The 19,205-nt window shown below is 51.0% G+C and overlaps 7 protein-coding genes across 9 annotated transcripts; 4 read left to right on the top strand and 3 right to left on the bottom strand.

The window, feature by feature from the left end:
* The first annotated feature begins 75 nt into the window (after positions 1-75).
* On the top strand, positions 76-2,268 carry LOC117148515 (WW domain-binding protein 11). The gene is made up of 5 exons (XM_033315922.1): positions 76-339; positions 396-521; positions 586-683; positions 746-1,929; positions 2,000-2,268. The coding sequence occupies exons 1-5, from the start codon at positions 276-278 to the stop codon at positions 2,190-2,192; spliced, it is 1,665 nt and encodes a 554-aa protein (XP_033171813.1). The 5' UTR covers positions 76-275; the 3' UTR covers positions 2,193-2,268.
* A 72-nt stretch (positions 2,269-2,340) lies between these two features.
* Positions 2,341-6,576, bottom strand: LOC117148514. 2 transcript variants are annotated; one of them, XM_033315920.1, is made up of 4 exons: positions 5,809-6,576; positions 4,271-5,724; positions 3,095-3,676; positions 2,341-3,027 (listed from the first exon to the last, which is right to left on the bottom strand). In XM_033315920.1, the coding sequence occupies exons 2-4, from the start codon at positions 4,994-4,996 to the stop codon at positions 2,452-2,454; spliced, it is 1,884 nt and encodes a 627-aa protein (XP_033171811.1). In that variant the 5' UTR covers positions 4,997-5,724; positions 5,809-6,576; the 3' UTR covers positions 2,341-2,451. The 2 variants fall into 2 exon arrangements, with proteins under 2 accessions (XP_033171811.1, XP_033171812.1); XM_033315921.1 differs by lacking the exons at positions 4,271-5,724; positions 5,809-6,576 and adding an exon at positions 3,749-4,095.
* Positions 6,577-6,624: 48 nt separating this feature from the next.
* LOC117148517 (phosphoglycolate phosphatase 2) lies at positions 6,625-7,881 on the top strand. The gene is made up of 2 exons (XM_033315924.1): positions 6,625-7,037; positions 7,132-7,881. The coding sequence occupies exons 1-2, from the start codon at positions 6,648-6,650 to the stop codon at positions 7,657-7,659; spliced, it is 918 nt and encodes a 305-aa protein (XP_033171815.1). The 5' UTR covers positions 6,625-6,647; the 3' UTR covers positions 7,660-7,881.
* On the bottom strand, positions 7,768-9,395 carry LOC117148516 (translation initiation factor eIF-2B subunit beta). The gene is made up of 5 exons (XM_033315923.1): positions 9,211-9,395; positions 9,067-9,153; positions 8,543-8,999; positions 8,078-8,463; positions 7,768-8,010 (listed from the first exon to the last, which is right to left on the bottom strand). The coding sequence occupies exons 1-5, from the start codon at positions 9,264-9,266 to the stop codon at positions 7,938-7,940; spliced, it is 1,059 nt and encodes a 352-aa protein (XP_033171814.1). The 5' UTR covers positions 9,267-9,395; the 3' UTR covers positions 7,768-7,937.
* Positions 9,396-10,196: 801 nt separating this feature from the next.
* On the top strand, positions 10,197-12,796 carry LOC117147396 (UDP-N-acetylglucosamine transporter). Of its 2 annotated transcripts, XM_033314266.1 has the most exons (3): positions 10,197-10,490; positions 10,588-10,707; positions 11,165-12,796. In XM_033314266.1, the coding sequence occupies exons 1-3, from the start codon at positions 10,475-10,477 to the stop codon at positions 12,100-12,102; spliced, it is 1,074 nt and encodes a 357-aa protein (XP_033170157.1). In that variant the 5' UTR covers positions 10,197-10,474; the 3' UTR covers positions 12,103-12,796. The 2 variants fall into 2 exon arrangements, with proteins under 2 accessions (XP_033170157.1, XP_033170156.1); XM_033314265.1 differs by lacking the exon at positions 10,197-10,490 and having other exon boundaries at positions 10,524-10,707.
* Positions 12,797-12,866: 70 nt separating this feature from the next.
* LOC117147395 lies at positions 12,867-15,214 on the bottom strand. Its single transcript, XM_033314264.1, has 3 exons — positions 14,914-15,214; positions 14,551-14,848; positions 12,867-14,051 (listed from the first exon to the last, which is right to left on the bottom strand). Exons 1-3 carry the CDS (start codon positions 15,103-15,105, stop codon positions 13,198-13,200), a joined length of 1,344 nt encoding a protein of 447 aa, XP_033170155.1. The 5' UTR covers positions 15,106-15,214; the 3' UTR covers positions 12,867-13,197.
* A 461-nt stretch (positions 15,215-15,675) lies between these two features.
* Positions 15,676-19,131, top strand: LOC117148828 (paraplegin). The gene is made up of 7 exons (XM_033316478.1): positions 15,676-16,047; positions 16,107-16,556; positions 16,611-16,979; positions 17,038-17,574; positions 17,637-17,907; positions 17,972-18,507; positions 18,823-19,131. The coding sequence occupies exons 1-7, from the start codon at positions 15,913-15,915 to the stop codon at positions 18,982-18,984; spliced, it is 2,460 nt and encodes an 819-aa protein (XP_033172369.1). The 5' UTR covers positions 15,676-15,912; the 3' UTR covers positions 18,985-19,131.
* The last annotated feature ends 74 nt before the right edge of the window (positions 19,132-19,205 follow it).

The raw sequence follows: 19,205 nt of genomic DNA, 5'->3' as shown, positions 1-19,205 counted from the left end.
GAGCGTATTAGTGTTAGCTATTTCCCGCCAAATGTATTTTGTCACACTTCGAGCCCTAGTGCTTACTGTTCTGTTTTCATCGATATCAGCGGACCACGCGCCTATCGGCCTATCGAGCTGCAAACGAAAAAATAAATAAATAAATAAATTGAAAGTGATATTATAAGAGCAAATTGTGACGTTGGGCAGGAGAAAAACGCCGGTAACGATATAAAAGCGCCGGCGGTTAGGTGAAGTCTTTCGTTTAGTTGCAGTCACAACAAATCGCCAGCAAGATGGGACGCCGCTCCATAAACACCACGAAGAGTGGAAAGTACATGAATCCCACGGACCAGGCGCGTAAGTATGATCCTTTTCAGCTCGATATGTTGAACCCACCTAGCTGCACCTTTCAGGCAAGGAGGCCCGCAAGAAGGAGCTCAAGAAGAACAAGAAACAGCGCCAAATGGTGCGGGCCGCCGTTTTGAAGAACAAGGATCCTTCACAGATACTTGAGGAGATGGAGAAGATCGACGAGATGGGTGAGTAGTCCATTGAGCAAGCAGGGTTCGCCTCAGCCACTCATGCAGCGCCTTCAATTTGCAGAGTACAACGTTCTGCAACCATCGCCGCTGAACGAGAAGGTGCTGCGCGACAAGCGCAAAAAGCTGAAGGAGACATTCGACCGCGTAATGCGACTCTATGTAAGACGAACTCGCTCTATAATAGGGTAGTCCACCTAACAACTCAAAAATCCATCTTCCAGCACAATGACGAGCCGGAGCACTGGGCGGACCTCAAGCGCAAGGAGGTGGAGTACGAGAAGAAGCGCCTGAAGAAGCAGCAGTACTACGAAAGCGTTAAGCACGCCCAGAGCGTCCAGATTGACGAAATTCCGCTGCCCGCTCCGGTGTCTGCCATGCCAGGCGGATCTACCGAAACGACTGGCGGATCGGTGGTGACGGGATTCGGCGCATCCGTTGTCATACGCCTTCCCCCACCGCCCATGACAATGGCCCTGCCGCCTTATGCGCCAGGTGCTCCGCCAGGCGTGTCCAGAAATAGCGATTTAGCCAGCGAGGCGCAAGCGGAGAAATCGAAGGAGAACGAGCAAAAGGATTGGCTGGGTGTCCCGCCGGGACCGCCGCCAGATCTGTTTGCCTTATCCGAACTCAATTCCGATGCCGAGGGAAATACTGACTACGATGGTGAGGGCGAGGAGGAAGAGCCAGAGTCGTTGAAGAAGGGCAAGGACAAGGAGAAGGACAAGGACAAGAACAGCGAAGCCGCCGAGCCAAATAACCAAAATATCGACGACTTCATGAAAGAAATGGAGCATGTTCACAAGCGTAAGCACCGAAAACTAACGGCTAAAGAGGACGAGGCCGACAAAAAGCGGGAGGAGGACAATGGGAAAGATATAGATAAGTTAGATGAACGAGCATCTGACTCCGATAAGAAAACCCCCAGCAGTACGGACAATGAGGAGGACGATGACCAGGATGAGGATGAAAAGATGCCCGAAGTGCCGACCAAGCCAGCATCAGTCAAATCATCCACAATAACGCCCGCACCAGCTCCTGCGACAGCGCCCACATTGCCGACTATTCCGCTGCCACCAGCGTCGTCGGTGCCTGCGCCGCCACAGCTGCCACACCTACCGCCCATTCCAAATCTTGGGCCACCGGGCATAATGTACCGACCTCCACCCATGCGACCTCCTCACCCGGGTGCCGGCTTCGGCATACGCATGCCACCTGGACCGCCGCCAGGACCCAGGGCACCGCATGGCCTGGGACCAATACCGCGCATGGGCATCAGGATGCCGCCAGGACCGCCGCCCGGCCTGCCTCCGCGCCTCGCGCACCACAATAAGCAGGGAGGCGGCGCAGGTGCACCGAAGGAGTCAGCCAAGGGCGTGGCCACCATTACAGCCAAGCCACAAATCAGGTGGGTTCGATGACTTTACGGCGCAGTAGAACCAATTGCCATTGCTAAATATTCCTTACTTACTCATTAGGAATCTGAGTGCGGATGTCACCCGCTTTGTACCGTCCACGTTGCGAGTGAAGCGCGAGGATCAGCGCCGCACGGCGAGGCCCAGGCACGCGGCCAACGATGGACACCACGCCCACTCCGAGGTGCACAGCAAGCCGCCCACCAAGGATGACGCCTATCTGCAGTTCATGAACGAGATGCAGGGCTTGCTGTAGCACGCGAAAGGAGTCGCGTAGTAGTAGCTGAGTAGTCTAAGTCCTAGATAAAGCGTGTCATCCAAACCAATACCAAGCCATACTCGTTTCATTCGCTACGGATTGAGATTCAAGTAACGAACGTGTGTGGAGTATAATTTGTTTTTTTTATTTTTATTTCGGTTTTAGTACATATACAATAGATTAAAACATTTGCTATATTTACATGCTTTCAACTGTTGACTGTTGACGAATTAGAAGAGGCACACACACGGAATGACTACTTGCCATTGGTTTGGACCGGAGAGGTTGACCCAGCCCTGACTGCCTTCTTGCTGAACGGGCGCAGATCCACGATATCCGCCTTGAGTGCCCGGAAGCTTCTTCGCAGCGAATCCGACACCTTTTTCGTGTAACTCGTGCTGTTGCTGCACTGGGAGAGCTTGTCGTCGCCATGTCCGTTGCGCGGATCGGCGGCCAGCGGACGCAGCTCGTCCTCCGCGGGCGTGGCGTCGTTCAGAGTGTTCCGCAGATATTTCCGGTTGAAGTGCAGCTGCGGTGTGCCCCACTTGCGCTCGAGCTCCACGCCGCCGGCTCCGTCGGTCCCAATGGCCCCAGTGCCGTCGGCGGCAGCCGGATCCTCCTCCGATTCGGGACTGGCCACATCCGCCTTGGCCACCTCGCCGATGGCCTCCTTGTAGGTGCGCGTAATGATCATGTTGGTCGGCACGCTCTTCACGTTGACGCCTCCATTCGGGGCCTGTTCCAGGTCCACCGGCTGCGGCAGACTTTGGCGAGGTGGCTTTGCGCGACGCGGCGACTTGACCGCCAGCACACTCACGCGGTAGTGGAGAACCTGCCGGGTGGTCGTCGAATAAGTAGATTAGTTAAATGCTGAGCATTTGCTGCTAAGTACTCCTCACCTTGTCCTGGTCCAGAAAGCGGTTAAGCTCCGTCAGCGGAATGCTGACACAGGTGCCCTCCATGAGGATGTCCTTGTCGTACTCGCTGTGCACGGGAAACTTCTGGGTCATGGACAGCGCCTCGTTGTCCGGCTGCAGCACCGTCACCTCGTAGGCGTAGTTGTACTTGCTGTCCCGCCGGTTCGACGTGCAGGTCATGGTGAACAGCACGCGCTGGCGGTCGTGGATCTCGTAGAAGTTGAACATTTCGTCGTGCGCCTGGAAGACGTAGTAGCCGGTTAGCGGTTTCCGCCGCGTGGCCAGGTTCCATTCCAGATCGGCGCTGCTTGACCGGAACAGGCGGTCGTCGTGCTCCTCCTCCAGATGCTCTTTCCACTGCACCTCGCGCCCCTGCCAGCGGCAATCGCCCCACACGCGGCCCATGAAGCACTTCATCGGCTTGTACATGCACTGCTGTTCGTGCCACGGCAGCAGGACGACCGGCATCCGCACCTGGCAGCCGCCGGAAGCGTGTCCGCACCGGAAGTGCGCCTTGGCGCACAGCGCCTCCACGGTCAGCGATCGGGAGGCGGTGAAGGGTTCCTGGAACATAAAGTTATTCGCATTGGCATTGGCATACAATTAGTGTGAAAGTTCGAATGCGATGTGTGTTACCCATATCATATGCCCCATTTCCTAGTATTCAAGCATTGATGGAAAGAACTTGATGAAGAAACTATACACTTTATCATACTTATCATAGTGATAGTATGACACGGACTTTTCGATGTACTTATTTTGTCCATTGGCTAGCGAGCTAGTTTATCTATGGGAAAGTCCGAGCGAACGTTAATATCGACTTCCTCTGCAGATTTCAGATTCGGTTGGATAGTTAGAAGGTTGCGGACTGATGGTACACATTTCCTAGAGCAAGACAAGGCTTACTTTTTATAGTCCCACTTGTAGTGCAGATAGTGGGCTGCACTTGAAAATTGATTAGACACCCTCGGCTGGGTAATAAAGTAATCTCCACGGGAGATCATTCTGTCCTGCGCCTGTCGATGATGGCAATCTGCGGGTAGCTTTTCCTTAGTCTATGCCAATGTATATTTGCACGTCACTAGATAAGGAGCACATTGGGGCAATATGATATTGATAACCGAACAACACTTTCGGCGAGCTGACGTCAATTTTTACCTTGCAGAGCGGGCACATGAGCAGAATGCGGGTGCACTGTTCGCAGACACTGTGGCCACTCTTGCAGAGCAGGATGGGCGCCTTCATGGCGCCGGCACAGCCGGGACACCTCAGCTCCTCGATCAGTCCCTCGTAGTGGCGGGCGGAGACGGTCGTCGGCGGGACCTCCTCGCTGGGCGTGGCAGGGCTCTTTGCCGGCTTGCTGGGCGTGATGACGCCTTCGGGAAAGCTCTGGCGGATCAGGGAGCTGTCGGGCGAGAGAGCTCCATTGCCCGCTGGACCCTTGCCATCGCCGGGACCTGTGCTGCGGGTGCGGCCCAGCATGGGCGGCTTGGGGGGCGGCGAGATTGGGGATCGCAGGGTCACCACATTGGGACTTGGCAGCGTGGCGTATTTCACGTTCAGGGTGAGCGTGTTGGGAGGCACAGGCTTGGCTGGCTCCACCTTTTCGGGTTCCTTCTGCTGCTCCTGGGCTGGGACCTCATCAGGCGTTTTCTTCGCCACCTCCTCCGGAGGCACCTTCGTGGACTGCGGCTCGTCCAAGCCCTTCAGATTCTGCTCCAGGTCCTCCTCCCGAACCGTCGATCCGTTTGTGGCCTCCGGCACCTCCTCGTTGATCGTGCTGTTGAGGAATATGCGGCGCTGCTCGTTGATCTGCTCGATGCTCTTCAGCTGAGCCAGAATTTTCAGATCCTCCTCCTTTCCACCATTGGCCAGGGCAGACATTTTCGGCAATTTTCTTTACTTCTTGACTAGTTGTCTGGTTGTATAACCGCCGGGAACAGTTGCTCCAAGCTCAGGTGCCCGAATGTGCTTTTCTTCTGGCGGAATTCTCCGCAAGCGTTCGCAACTCGTACTTTCGTATCTTATCAGGGAGACGCCTAACTAAACTAGCTGGCCCGGCAATCGATTTGGACTTGTGATGCGATATACCAAAATGCCGCAGCCGAAACCAAACCAAACCAAACCAAAACCCAGCCGAACCCCAAGCGACGCGACTCACACGCTCGCACATCAAGTACCCGCCCCGTTGGCCTGTTCTTTCGCCTTCTCCTTCTCCGCCGCGGACGCGGACATGGACACGAGCGTCTTCCGGACACCGCCGATTGAAATGTTGCATTTGAATTTGAATTATTGGCCATTTGTGGTTTCCTCCGTTCCGGCGGCTTTTCCATTTGCCGCCTTCCCCTTTCCATTTCCCCTCGCCGCTTCCGCTGGCCAAATGCCGCAGCCATCAATGTCAAGGTGTTGACATGTGTGGCCAGGGTCTACGGCCCAGCACAGTGGGACCTCCGTAGGGCGACAGGCCTTCTGTTGTCTTCGCGATCGTCATCATACTATGTGCATATCATTCAGGCTTAGTTTGCCCATGCGTCAACTGTACCGTTGCTTTTCCAACTGAGGAAAGCGTGCTCATACATGTTTCCTCGAGAGTTCACTGTACATGTTTGTGCCTGCAATAGTTATAAGCTTGAGCGAACAGCAACATTTGCGATGGGTGTAAACAACAAAAGGCCGATGCACCGATCAATACTTACATATGTCAATCCAATCGCCTTCAATCACGTGCATCGCAGAGGATTTCTAAGAAATGCAATTGGAAGGAAGAAAAGGAAGCATGTGAATCGCCAAATACATATAATATTTATATCATGCGAAACCTTTGAAATTTAATTAAGTTTTTCTTCACAGCCATTTTGGGTTTGTGATTTCGGTTTGATTGCATAAAATTGAATTCAATAATAAGGCTGTCAATTATTTCGAGACCCCAAAATATTCCAGTCACTTTTGCAGTGAACTAGTTCGATAATCTATATGGTTCTAAATTATTTCCGTTAAATTCAAATGTCAGCCAAAAAGCATGAACAACCAAAATTGTCGAAGACAGCAGACTCATTTTATAAGGTGTTCCTTAAGATAACTTGGTATAATCACGCTTACGCTTGATTGCAAATCCGACAACTAGGAAGCAAATGAGATACATATGTATGTAGGTGTTTTCCGGACTATTTATCGCTCTGTCCGGCAGATGGGAATGTGAAATAGACTGGGCGCACGAGTCTTTCATGCCGCGTTCCACACAGAAGATCTTATATTTACATACGGAATCTTATCGGACCAACCACTCCGCTCGGTTCGCTAAATCGTGTAATAAAAGATACTTAGCACGTATGTACGTAGGCATAGGGTTGTATAGGGCAGGGTTGGGTGGGCTCGGGTCCGAGGAACCGGGGAAACAATGTCAATGCGTTGACATTGAAGGTTAAATGCCGGCAATGGCAGTCAGTCGGCTGTGGAATTTCGGTGCGCGCGCAACCAGCATCCCATTCGTTCCTGTAAGCCAAAAAACCAACCAACAAAACCAACACACATTTCCATGTCGCCACCACGACACATTTTGAAGCTCAGCCTCGAGGAGCAGCGGCAGTTCATCGATTCCTTCGATTTGGTGATCAGCGACTGCGATGGCGTCGTCTGGCTCCTGGTGGGCTGGATTCCCAACACGGGAGCCGCCGTCAATGCCTTGAAAGCGGCCGGCAAGCAGATCAAGTTCGTGTCGAACAACAGCTTCCGGTCCGAGGAGGCTTACATGGAGAAGTTTCGCCACATCGGCGCCAAGAACGTCCAGGAGGACGACATCGTCCATCCGGTGAAGACCATTGTCCGGTACCTGAAGAAGCACAAGCCGGGGGAGCGGGTATTCTCCCTCATGTCCCTCGAAGCGAACGAAACGTTGCGTAAGCACAACATCGAGTTTGAATCGCTGGTAAGGGGAAGGTTATTACTAACACATATATATACAATATATTTAGTTCAAGAGCTTCCGTGTGACTTTAAAATTTCATTTCATTCTCCTTCAGCAAGTCAAGGAGCACCTGACGGCCGCGTCGCTGGTGGATCACCTGGCCATTGAAAAGCCCGTGGGCGCTGTGCTTTTCGACATCCACTTGGACCTCTCGTACGTGGAGCTGGCGAAGGCCATCAGGCACCTTCAGGAGAACGACGACTGCCAGTTGATAGCCGGCGGCAGCGATGTCATCATGCCACTGGCGGAGAATCTCAATGTGGCCGGCTTCTTTGACTTCCTGGAGCACGTTAAACGCTACACGCAACGCGAGGCCACGTTCCTGGGCAAGCCGTCTCCCATTTTGGGCGAGATGTTTGGCGAAATGTTCGAGATTCGTGATTGCAAGCGCTGCATCTTCATCGGGGACACCCTGGTGCAGGATGTGCAGTTCGGCAAGGCCTGCGGCTTCCAGTCCCTGCTGGTACTTAGCGGCTGCCTCACCAAGGAGGACATGCTGAACGCCCCGGTGGAAGCCCAGCCGGACTACTATGCCGATAGCCTGGCCGACTTCACGCAGCTGCTTGAAAATATTCAAAAATAGATTAGGGATCGTGTGCCGCAGGGAAATTACGAGAAACGTGCTACCTGAAATTAGCAATATCAACGCAAGATAAAGTAGTGTGTTCTTTAATCGAAAACCGATCCACCGTTATTGCTTATTCGATATAATCATTGTTGAATTTTAAAGTTTATAAATGTCTACGAAATTGATGCATTTAAATCAATCCGAATCGGATCGATTCGAAATGGGCTTGCTACTGTAGATTATACTGTAGACTTTATTGGTAGAATTGCTAAAACAAGGAGACAAACACGATTTCAAATCTCCAAATCTTCGGGATGATACAGTTCCGTAAGGAGGCGGTACACATACGAGGGGGCATGGCCACCGCTGAGTAAAAGAAGAATCCAATATATGCAATAAAAAGAGTCGAAAGGCCGGTAAGCGCACTACTCACGTGTTGGATATGAAAAGGGTGACCAGTTCCGGAGGCACGTAGTCGAACATGGGACTGTATACCTTGGCTTCGCGCGCTGGAATCGAATCGTAGGGTATCACATCCTCCGCACAGCCAACCATATTGAAGGCGTCTTGCTCGCACAGATGCAGTGGAGAGAGTTTGTACATGGGCGCCAGTACAATGACCGGCACTGAGTAATGCTTGGCGGCCAGGGCCACTGTGTACGCTCCACATGCCGCTCTGAGTCCTCCATTAGCCACCACGCTGTGCGTACCGATTATTACCTTGTTGACGCGCGACATCATTGCGAAGATGGCCGCATCTGGGATCACGACAATCTCCACATTCTTCTCGCTGGCCAAGCTGGCGGCCAAATTGTGACCCTGCAAAAGGCATGTACTTACATTTAGCCACATCTATACAGACCCAAATACTGTCGTCCCATAAAGAGACCCAACTAACCCGGCAGGCTGGTGCACATTCGGCTACGATGATGGTGAGAAACTGACGCTTCTTGATCGCCCTTTTGAGGAAGTTCTCGACGCTGCGCGAGTGGCCCAGTGTCAAGATGATCTCCGACGAATGGATGTGCTCCTCGGCCTGGACGCAGATGTTCTCCGAACTGGTCTCCAGCTCCGTTTCCACCTCCTGCAGGTGGTCGAGCAGCGCTTCCCGCAATCCATGCTGGGGCACCGAGTAATCTACGCTGACGTTGCTCTCGCTGGTCTGCGTGACTAGCTTGTGAAGCGACAGCGAGGCCTGTGAGTCGTCCGCGAAGTGTTGCACCTTGGCGTGCAACAGGTCGAACTCCTCGCGAGTCAGCTTGAGTATCCGCCTGGCAATGTTCGAGGTAACCGTCTCCTGGGGCAGAGCTGCCTGCAGGATCTTACACTGGTCGCGCACGATCTGCATGAGAGCACTGTCAAATGAGGGGGAGTTGTTTCGGTTAATGTGTTATCCTCGGTGTGCCATCCCTTGCAACTCACTCGGCGTTCTGCCAACTCTTGCTCATGATGATGTACTTGAAGATGTCCAGCGTCTTGTTGGTTATGTTGTAGGAACCCTCCACCAGCCTGTAGAATATTTGCCACTGTAAAATGAATCGCAGTGCCTGCCAACCGACGGCTTACCCCACTTTGATGGCGTGGATCAGCTGGGTGATCTCCTTGAGCGGCTGTTCCTTCATCGTGTCCTGGCGTCTATGGTTTTTGCAATTATGAATTATCAACTAAAGTGGCCAACTGTTACCATTATTAAATTAGAAAACTATTTACGAAATCGCCACACCGAGCGGTGTTATCGATAGGCGGGCAGACGAAAGCACATGCTAGTGATGAACTCAAAAAAGTAATATATTTAAAATGAACTCGAAAATTATTAATGTTTTCATTTATTGCATTTCATTAAATTAATTTATTTAATTCCCCAAATGGCAATATATTTGTAATATTGTATTGTAAATTTGATGCATCACTATTATTAGGTGCCGCCAATAGGTTGTTCACCATTCACTGGTTTAATTTGTTTTCTTATGTTTATTTCAATTGTCTGCATCTACTGGGTTTTGTGACGTATTTTCAACGACAGCTGAGTAAATAGCCAACCTAGTGCGGCATAAATAAATTCCGCTGAGCTAAAACATTTAACATACATGTGTATGTAGAACAATCATACACAATATGTATTTACGCTCATAGTAGTTAATTCGTCTATTAGTTTTTCTCTAGTTTTCTACTTTCGTTCCTCATGCTCTCTTGTTTAAGCGCCTTAGATTTTAATAGCAATAAAGTCATAATATTAATTTAAGCAATCATGCCCGATTATTGCATATCTAGCTTTTTTTTGGGATCAACTTTTCGCGAGTCCCGCCACAATGTCAGCACTGTGGCTATCGAAAAGTCGGTCTCTGCTGCGAGAACAACAACAAAAGTTGCAGGCCATGGGCGTAGCTTGCAATAAGATGGGGGTTCATCCCCTGGGAGCATATGTAAGCTATATTTACTTTACTGAAATTCACAATGCAGTTTTAAATTTCGATTGCATTCAACAAAGAAGGTCTTGCGTTTATAGCCCCCGTTGCCAGCCCTGACCACGTCCCTGGCGCACATCAACAACAACCACATAGGCGGCGATAAAAAGCCGCCGCTGGCAGAAGCTTCGGGCTCTGATTGTTGTTTACGTGTCGCCCGGTCCGGTGGAGTCGTCTTCATTTGCGCTCTTCTGCTTTTGTGGCCAACTTGAAGGGATCGAACTGACGAACGGAACGGCCCGCCGACTACTGATCTTGGCCAGGAACGGAGTCTTTGTGTACCCCGCAACTACGGCGTTTTGTTTGCCTTCGTTTTCTATTTGGTTTTGGAGTTGAGACAACAATAGAGCTAGAAGCGTAGCACCATGAACAGCATACACAGTGAGTATTTGGCCTTTAGTGCGGTGGCGTTGCTCCAGCGGTACTGATATGGCGCTCCTGCCCGCCCCCGTCACGTATTCCTATTCCCATCGCGCAGTGAACGCCAATACGCTGAAGTACATCAGCCTGCTGACGCTGACCCTGCAGAATGCCATCCTGGGCCTCAGCATGCGCTACGCCCGCACCCGGCCAGGCGACATCTTCCTCAGCTCCACGGGTGAGTGCTTATCCAACAGGTCGTCGGGCTCAGCAGGTCAAGCCGGTTCACCGCTTAGCAGATTCACCTTGTTGCCCAGAGCCACTTCCACGAAACCTCGACGTGGGTCTGTCCACGCAAGCAGCAACATCAGCAGTAAAAGCAAACGAGTCGTAGAGGTGGAGGTGGTTGGAGGAGCAGCGGCAGGCGGGGAATGGTCGTTCGGGTAGATGTGAAGCTGCCAAAGAAACTGATAAGCAGCCACTTCCGCACTTGGCTCCTAATAGTTAGATAAAACCGCGACAGTTCAAGAGGTTTTGGTTGACATTCTGAATTACATTTGGGTTAAAATTTTGCCATTAAACTTTGGTGATTGCTTTGGTGACTCTGTATTTGAAAACCCGAACAGCGATTCTTGGATTTATTAGTATATATGTACACATATTTGATTGATTGCTATTTTTGCCCTCGTTCGCAGCCGTACTCATGGCAGAGTTCGCCAAACTGATCACGTGCCTGTTCCTGGTCTTCAACGAGGAGGGCAAGGATGCCCAGAAGTTTGTACGCTCGCTGCACAAGACCATCATTGCGAATCCCATGGACACGCTGAAGGTGTGCGTCCCCTCGCTGGTCTATATCGTTCAGAACAATCTGCTGTACGTCTCTGCCTCCCATTTGGATGCGGCCACCTACCAGGTGACGTACCAGCTGAAGATTCTCACCACGGCCATGTTCGCGGTTGTCATTCTGCGCCGCAAGCTGCTGAACACGCAGTGGGGAGCGCTGCTGCTCCTGGTGATGGGCATCGTCCTGGTGCAGTTGGCCCAAACGGAGGGTCCGGCGAGTGGCTCGGCCGGTGGGGCCGCAGCTGCCGCCACGGCCGCCTCCTCTGGCGGGGCGCCTGAGCAGAACAGGATGCTCGGACTGTGGGCCGCACTGGGCGCCTGCTTCCTCTCCGGATTCGCGGGCATCTACTTCGAGAAGATCCTCAAGGGCGCCGAGATCTCCGTGTGGATGCGGAATGTGCAGTTGAGTCTGCTCAGCATTCCCTTCGGCCTGCTCACCTGCTTCGTTAACGACGGCAGCAGGATCTTCGACCAGGGATTCTTCAAGGGCTACGACCTGTTTGTCTGGTACCTGGTCCTGCTGCAGGCCGGCGGTGGATTGATCGTTGCCGTGGTGGTCAAGTACGCGGATAACATTCTCAAGGGCTTCGCCACCTCGCTGGCCATCATCATCTCGTGCGTGGCCTCCATATACATCTTCGACTTCAATCTCACGCTGCAGTTCAGCTTCGGAGCTGGCCTGGTCATCGCCTCCATCTTCCTCTACGGCTACGATCCGGCCAGGTCGTCGCCGAAGCCAACTATGCAGGGTCCTGGCGGCGATGAGGAGAAGCTGCTGCCACGCGTCTAGCTCTGGAGGAATCCGGATCTGCCAACAGTATTTGTCCGCAACCCGGAGGCCGTTCGGTAATTGCTCTGGTGCATCCGGTGCATCCGGTGTCCTTGATATTCCCCACGTTCTGTGTGTATATATGTTATGGTGGATATTAACGTCTGGACAATTCGTAGCACTTTCAGTTGAGACGATAATTGTAATGTAAAGCAGCGATAAGAATACTTAATTATTTATGTAATTTAAATGTATTTAGGGTATTCACTAGCGAAACTAAAGTATAGATAATGAAATGATACAGCTTGAATTGATCATTTTGATTGTTACTTTGCGAATGCTAAGGAATGCCAGCAGTATTTACTGAACACACCACACATCCCGTGCCTATCTTTTTGTAAATATCCACTTGCACTCAAGTTTAGACTAAGATTTGTAGCGATTTATAGTGTTCAAGTTACACCTGATGTTCGGCCAATGCCCAGCCACAACTACTTTTGTTCGAATTTTTTAAGAAGATCATATATATGTATATATAGCTACTTGAATGTGCATTCATTCATTGCCAATTACTATATTTTTGAGAAATCCTAGGATGAACCAATCCACACTTATATATTTACATTTGCACTAAAGTCGCATCATTCGCACAGCGTTTTAAGAGTGATTCCATATCGTATGTTTCATTTTGTTTGAATAAATATTAGACGAATAAGAGGCGTTTTTTACTCCAATTAAAAGTAATAACAACTTTCCACCCAGGCAAAGTAAAAACACAACAAAGGTTTTGGGGTCAGTTTTTTGCTTTATTGGCAAAGGAAGGTTTCCTCTTAACTGAAGATCTTAAGTTCATCTATAAAAGAGTAAACCTTTGCCTTTACCCTAAAAAAAACAACCTTAATAAAAATCATAACGTGTTGCAAATCCAGCAGATACCATTCAAAAGTATGTGCTTTTGCGAGTGCGGATTGCGGAAAATTCTTAAAACTAAAGCAAAATCTTAGCCATCCGCCAGAAGACTTAATATAAGCATCATTGGCTGTGAATGGATGCGGTTGCGATGGCTGCAGAAGAGAGTATTGATACATGACGTTAGGTGCTAAGGAGGTGGGGATGCTATTCTAGCCAGGCGAGGCCCACGTTGTTGGATTGAGTCTGCAGGGACATCACGAGTTCGAAGACGCGCAGCGCCGGTCCCAGCTTCAAACCGAATCCGTTCATCACATCCTGGCGGTTGAGCAGCAGCAGGGAGGCGCCATCAATGTCCTGGTAGCGGAACACGTTCGCCTCCTCCGGGTAGCGCTTGGCAACAAATTGGACGACCTGTTCCACGGACCAGGTGGATACTGGATGGTTCCTTCTCTCTACAGGTGTGATTAGACGCAAGGAAAACGATTCCTCTTCTGGCTGAGGCACGTCGTTATTCTCAATCTGCTCAGTCTCCATATCTACCGGCTCGGCCTTCTCCACCTTGAGTGTTATTGGTGCCGGCTCCTCATCCTTCTCCTTTTTGAACTCTTTCTTCTTTTCTGTTTTCAAGGGCTGTCTTCGTTTGGCTACCTTCTCAATCTTCGCTGGCTTCTCTTGCCCGGTGGGATCCGATTGGACGCGCTTCTTGCGACCCGCATTCGACTTCCTGGGCACCACCGGCTGGGCCTGGTCCTGGTCCTCGCGGCTAGCAGTGGATTTCTTGGCCGCCGTTTGCTCCTCGCTGGAGGCACTCGTGCTGCTGCCGACATTACACGCCTCGCAGCGGAAGCACCGCCACTTGGGATTGTCCTCGACGGTTTTGCTCTGCTTGAGAGTGGGATCATTGCAGTCCGGGTGATAGGCGTCCACGCATAAACTGCAAATGGAAAGACCTGGACCCCTCACGTTGCACAACCGGCAGTAGCGACACTTGTCGCACTTGAACTTCTTGCGGGCCGTGCTCTGGTTGTGGAACGTGACCGGCAAGCACGGGAAGTGCCCTGTAAAGAATTGCACAAAATGTGGGTATTATTATAGGAATCTAGTAAGCGATATGCTTAAGTCGCTAGCTATTGTTAGATATATCGTGTGTAAAAGTAAAACAAGGATTGTCCTTTTACTTTCTTTGTGAACTGATGGCAATCTATTATCACTGCAAGACACTATGATGCTAATGATGCGAATGCAAGTACACAACGAATTAGTACCTGCCGAAGTGGCACATCACGTAAGTACGTGTGTAAGATAACAACAACTGCACATATGCATAGACAGCAAATTTATGGTTTGGTGTAAACTAAACCATGAACATCGGAAAGAATAGCAGGATTTTTAAAAACCAGTTTTGTTTTCGTTGCATGTTTGCATTTTTGATAAAGCGACTACAAAAGGTAGATAGCATTGACCAACAATAAAAGTATACTTTTCTCTATGGTCGTGCCATGGTTTACGTAGCCAATGGTAATGTGGTGAAGTGGGAAAGTAGTAAGGGATATTTACATTTCTGCATGCAGCCCTTGCAAGTGAGGAAGTTGCTCTTATGGCCAGATCCGCGCTTGGGCTCGCTTTTGCCACACTTCTGGCACGTGTCGAAGTTGCGATGGTGGGCCTGCTGTAGCTGCTGCTGCTGCTCCGAAACAGGACTGGTTGTGGAGTCCTGCGAATCGGTGGCCTCCTTGACTGGCGGTGACTGGACACTGGAGGTGGCCGGGACTGAAGATGCGGCTGTGCCGCCGAAAGAGTTGCGGTTGCTGCGGGACACATAGTTGTCCGAGGGATCGTACACCTGTTTGGGTTTCTGCAGGACACGGATTCAAGATCAGATGGAGAATTGTGGGGCGCAGGGATGCGGGTCTCACTCACCTTCACGCGTCCAGTGGTGCGAACGGAAGCTCCAGCTCCCGAGGCATCCGAAACGGATACGGATAAAGTTGCTGCCGGTGCAGAAGTAACCACTGGAGATTTGGCGTCGTTGTCGTTGCTGCCTGCGCTGGAATTGGGGGTCGTCGGTTGAACCGGCGACTCCTCCTTGTCTTCGTCCTTGGATTTTTTCATAGTCACCGGTTTGTTCTCGAAAAGCGTTGCTAACAAAATCAGTCAGTACTTTGAATGGCGCGATGGACACAATATTTGTTTAGTCGATAACATCGATAGTGGGCACAGTGCGATAGGCGGGGTGGATTGCTGGATTATGCCCCTAATATCCATCCAAATATGTTTATATCCGAATATTCACGATATGTTGTATTAAAACTAAAGAGTCTAAAAGTTGTACACGTTTATAATGAACGTGCATCAGGCGACTTACATCGGTTGGGTCAGGAGATTAGTTAATCGCCAAGAGTCCGCCAAAACAAAAATTAATGTCTATCATTAATAAAGTACTCAATATTTAAAGCCTTGCGTAACGCATAAGGTTTAATTCTTATGCAATTCCATCAATGATGGGCTAAATTTTCAAAATTGCACGCATAAAGTGGCTAACAACTCCCAAAGAGTGCGTTTATTATTTAAAAAATGTATTTGAACAATACAAAAAGAAGACATATCGATATAGATGCAGACAAATCTACTGCCCCTATCGGATCCTTCCTTTATCGATACATCGATATCAGAAGGCGGTATTTGTGTGACCTATCGGGGTCTATCGTGAAATTTCGTGTGTTTTTATTTTAGTTAAATCATCATTTTTTGGGGCTGGCCAAGAGCGTGACCCGGGAATTAGGGAGCTCTTCGGTTATAAATCAGTATTCGCAGGGGCTGACGACTAATCGGGCTAATCGGGACCTGTCAACGAAATAGTGTTTTGTGTTTGGACTCGGTGGAGTTACGTAGTCGCAGCCGGTCCGCGATTGGGAAATAATGTTGAAGGGCCTGCGGCATGTGCGGAATGCGCTGCAGCGCGGTGGATCTCAGCTGGTCCAGCTCCGCAGTGCCACAGGACAACCGCCAAGGATTGGGCGGGAACTGTCGCTCCTTCAGCTCAGCCGGCGGCAGGTATGATGAGAGGGTACCCCAATCCCCCAGAGACTTACGCAGGCTGTTTCTCTCTGTAGGTGATGCAGCTGCAGGCGGAGTACAAGGCGATTGTGGGCCTAATAGCGCGCTCCCTGCAGCTGACCCCAAAGGAGGTAAGACTGATGCACCTGCGCAGCCTGAGCAGCACCGCAAAACCTCCAACCGCTTCGGATGGCAAAACGGAAAAGCATGGACAGCCCGAGAAGGCCAGTGCCAAGGATAAAGATGATTCGTCGAAGGATAAAAAATCAGCTGTCGCGGCGGAGGATGGCGACAAGAGCAGCAGAGCGCCAGGAGAGGAGGCTGCCAGTACTCCTAGTTCTAGCAGTACCATTGGTGAGCCCGGCGAAGATCCCAACAAAAACAACAACGAGAATGACGAAAAGATGCGTTCTGTACTGACCAAGGCCGTACTGTGGCTCTTTACCATCTACATGTTTGTGGCCTTCTTTTCCCTGCTAATTACTCCGCGTTCCGAGAGACCCGAGGTAAGTCTGAGCCCGCAAAAGGTGTTCAATTATTGAATCTTTCCTATTGTACAGGGTTCCACGCGCTACGTGTCGTGGAACGAGTTCGTGCACCACATGCTGGCCGTGGGTGAGGTCAAGGAGCTGATCATCAGACCCGACATGGAAATGGTGACCATCATTCTGCACGAGGGAGCCGTCATCAAGGGTCGGAAGGTGTCCTCGACCATCTTTCATATGGCGGTGGCCGATGCCAACAAGTTCGAGGAGAAGCTGCGTGATGTGGAGAAGCGCTTGGGCATCAAGGATGGTGTGCCGGTGACCTACGACCGGCAGACGGACACCACCGGACGTATTCTCATGCTGCTTCTCGTCTGCGCCCTGCTTATGTCCATTGCCACCCGCATGAAGAGCATCAAGAGCCCGCTCAGCATGGATTCATTCGTGAGTAGTAGTGTTTAGGCTAAAAATCCGCGGATCTCACGCAGTTAATTTGTTCCAGAACCAAATGGGCCGTGCCAAGTTCACGCTAGTTGATCCTTTCGATGGCGGTCGCGGTGTGCTTTTCCGGGACGTGGCCGGTCTCAGTGAAGCGAAACAGGAGGTTAAGGAATTTGTGGATTACCTCAAGTCGCCGGAGAAGTACCAGCGGCTGGGCGCCAAGGTGCCACGAGGAGCCCTACTCTTGGGTCCACCAGGATGCGGCAAGACGCTACTGGCCAAGGCGGTCGCCACCGAGGCCCAGGTGCCGTTTCTCAGCATGAACGGCTCCGAGTTCATCGAGATGATTGGCGGTCTGGGGGCCGCGCGAGTGCGTGATCTGTTTAAGGAAGGCAAAAAACGGGCGCCATGCATCATTTACATCGATGAGATAGACGCCATCGGTCGGCAACGTTCGGGAACTGAAAGCATGGGACAGGGCAGCTCTGGCGAATCGGAGCAGACGCTCAACCAGCTGCTGGTCGAGATGGACGGCATGGCCACCAAGGAGGGCGTGCTGATGTTGGCCAGTACGAATCGAGCTGATATCCTAGACAAGGTTCGGAACAAGCCAATCTTTTGACATTTCCATACCATACCATACTTGTTACATTTTTTAAGGCGCTGCTGCGACCCGGTCGCTTTGATCGCCACATTCTCATCGATTTGCCGACGCTTGCGGAGCGCAAGGAGATCTTTGAGAAGCATTTGTCATCGGTGAAACTGGAGTCGTCGCCCACGACCTTCTCACAACGCTTGGCCCGCCTGACACCGGGTTTTTCGGGTGCTGACATCGCCAACGTGTGCAATGAGGCCGCCCTGCATGCGGCGCGGAACACACAGACGGAGGTCAGCAGCAAGAATCTTGAGTACGCCGTTGAGCGCCTAGTTGGTAAGTTGTTCTCTTCTCGCACAAGCAGATTGCTTAACTACTTTACTAATAACTTTGCAATCAGGCGGCACTGAGAAACGTTCGCATGCCCTGTCGCTGGCGGAGCGCAAGGTGATCGCCTACCACGAATCGGGACACGCGCTGGTGGGCTGGATGTTGCCCAACTCGGACATCCTGCTTAAGGTGACCATTGTGCCGCGCACCAGTCTGGCGCTCGGCTTCGCCCAATATACGCCCAGCGAACAGCATTTGTACAGCAAGGAGGAGCTGTTCGACAAGATGTGCATGGCGCTCGGCGGGCGCGCTGCCGAGAATCTAGTCTTTAACCGCATAACGACGGGTGCTCAAAACGACCTGGAGAAGGTGACGAAGATCGCGTACTCGCAGATCAAGAAGTTCGGCATGAACGACACCCTCGGTCCCATCTACGTACGCGACGCGGATGAGACCGAGGGCGGCGGTGCGATGGGCAGCGGTGGCAAGAAGCCCTTCTCGCGGGCCATGGAGAGCATGATCGACAACGAGGCGCGGCATGTGGTGGCGAGTGCCTACCAAACCACCGAGGGCATACTCACTACGCATCGCGATAAGCTCGAGAAGGTTTGTTGGCACTCCTCTATACGTTTTCTTAAATTTTGTTCTTCCCCTTAGAATTAATGGAGAATTAACAATCAATAGATTAATTGGTTTTTGTTTATGCCTCGTAAACTGTTTTATTAGATTCACGTGCTTCTAGAACGTACCACTATAAAGGTAATACAATTTAGATTTGTTAGAGATCTCGCAGCGTAAACTATAGAAAATGATTGATGATTGATTTCGGTAAATCAATACCTAATGAAACGAGTTGTTCCATAAATTGGCTTAAGCTAAATTTATTATGCTTGCCTTGACTAATCGCTTTCTTTTTGTTAGCTGGCCGAAGCTCTGCTGGAGAAGGAAACGCTGGACTACGACCAGGTGGTGCAGCTAATCGGACCCCCGCCATACGATCTGGGCAGGCGGCAGGTGGAGAGCGTGGAGTTTGAGCAGTCACTGAAGAACCTAAGCACCGACACGGACACCACAAAAGCCTGAGGCCATGGGTCCAACTCAGATCCCAGCTCAGATACCAAGTCATAACCATAGTCTTCGTACGCCACGTGCCCCTAGTCGCTCACCTTTTCGCCCGCCCCTGGCTCATGTGCGTTGAATGTAAATAAAGTTGTTTACCTTTCTACATGACTCCGATCCGTGTTCATTAACTAATTGCTCGCTCATCAGACGCGTCGCGGCGGGCAAGGCGACTTTTAACAACC

This window comes from Drosophila mauritiana, chromosome X, assembly GCF_004382145.1.
Source record: "Drosophila mauritiana strain mau12 chromosome X, ASM438214v1, whole genome shotgun sequence".
NCBI lineage: Eukaryota > Metazoa > Arthropoda > Insecta > Diptera > Drosophilidae > Drosophila > Drosophila mauritiana.
The sequence above is the reverse complement of the archived record's forward strand: the minus strand, read 5'-3'. Positions and strand labels throughout refer to the sequence as shown.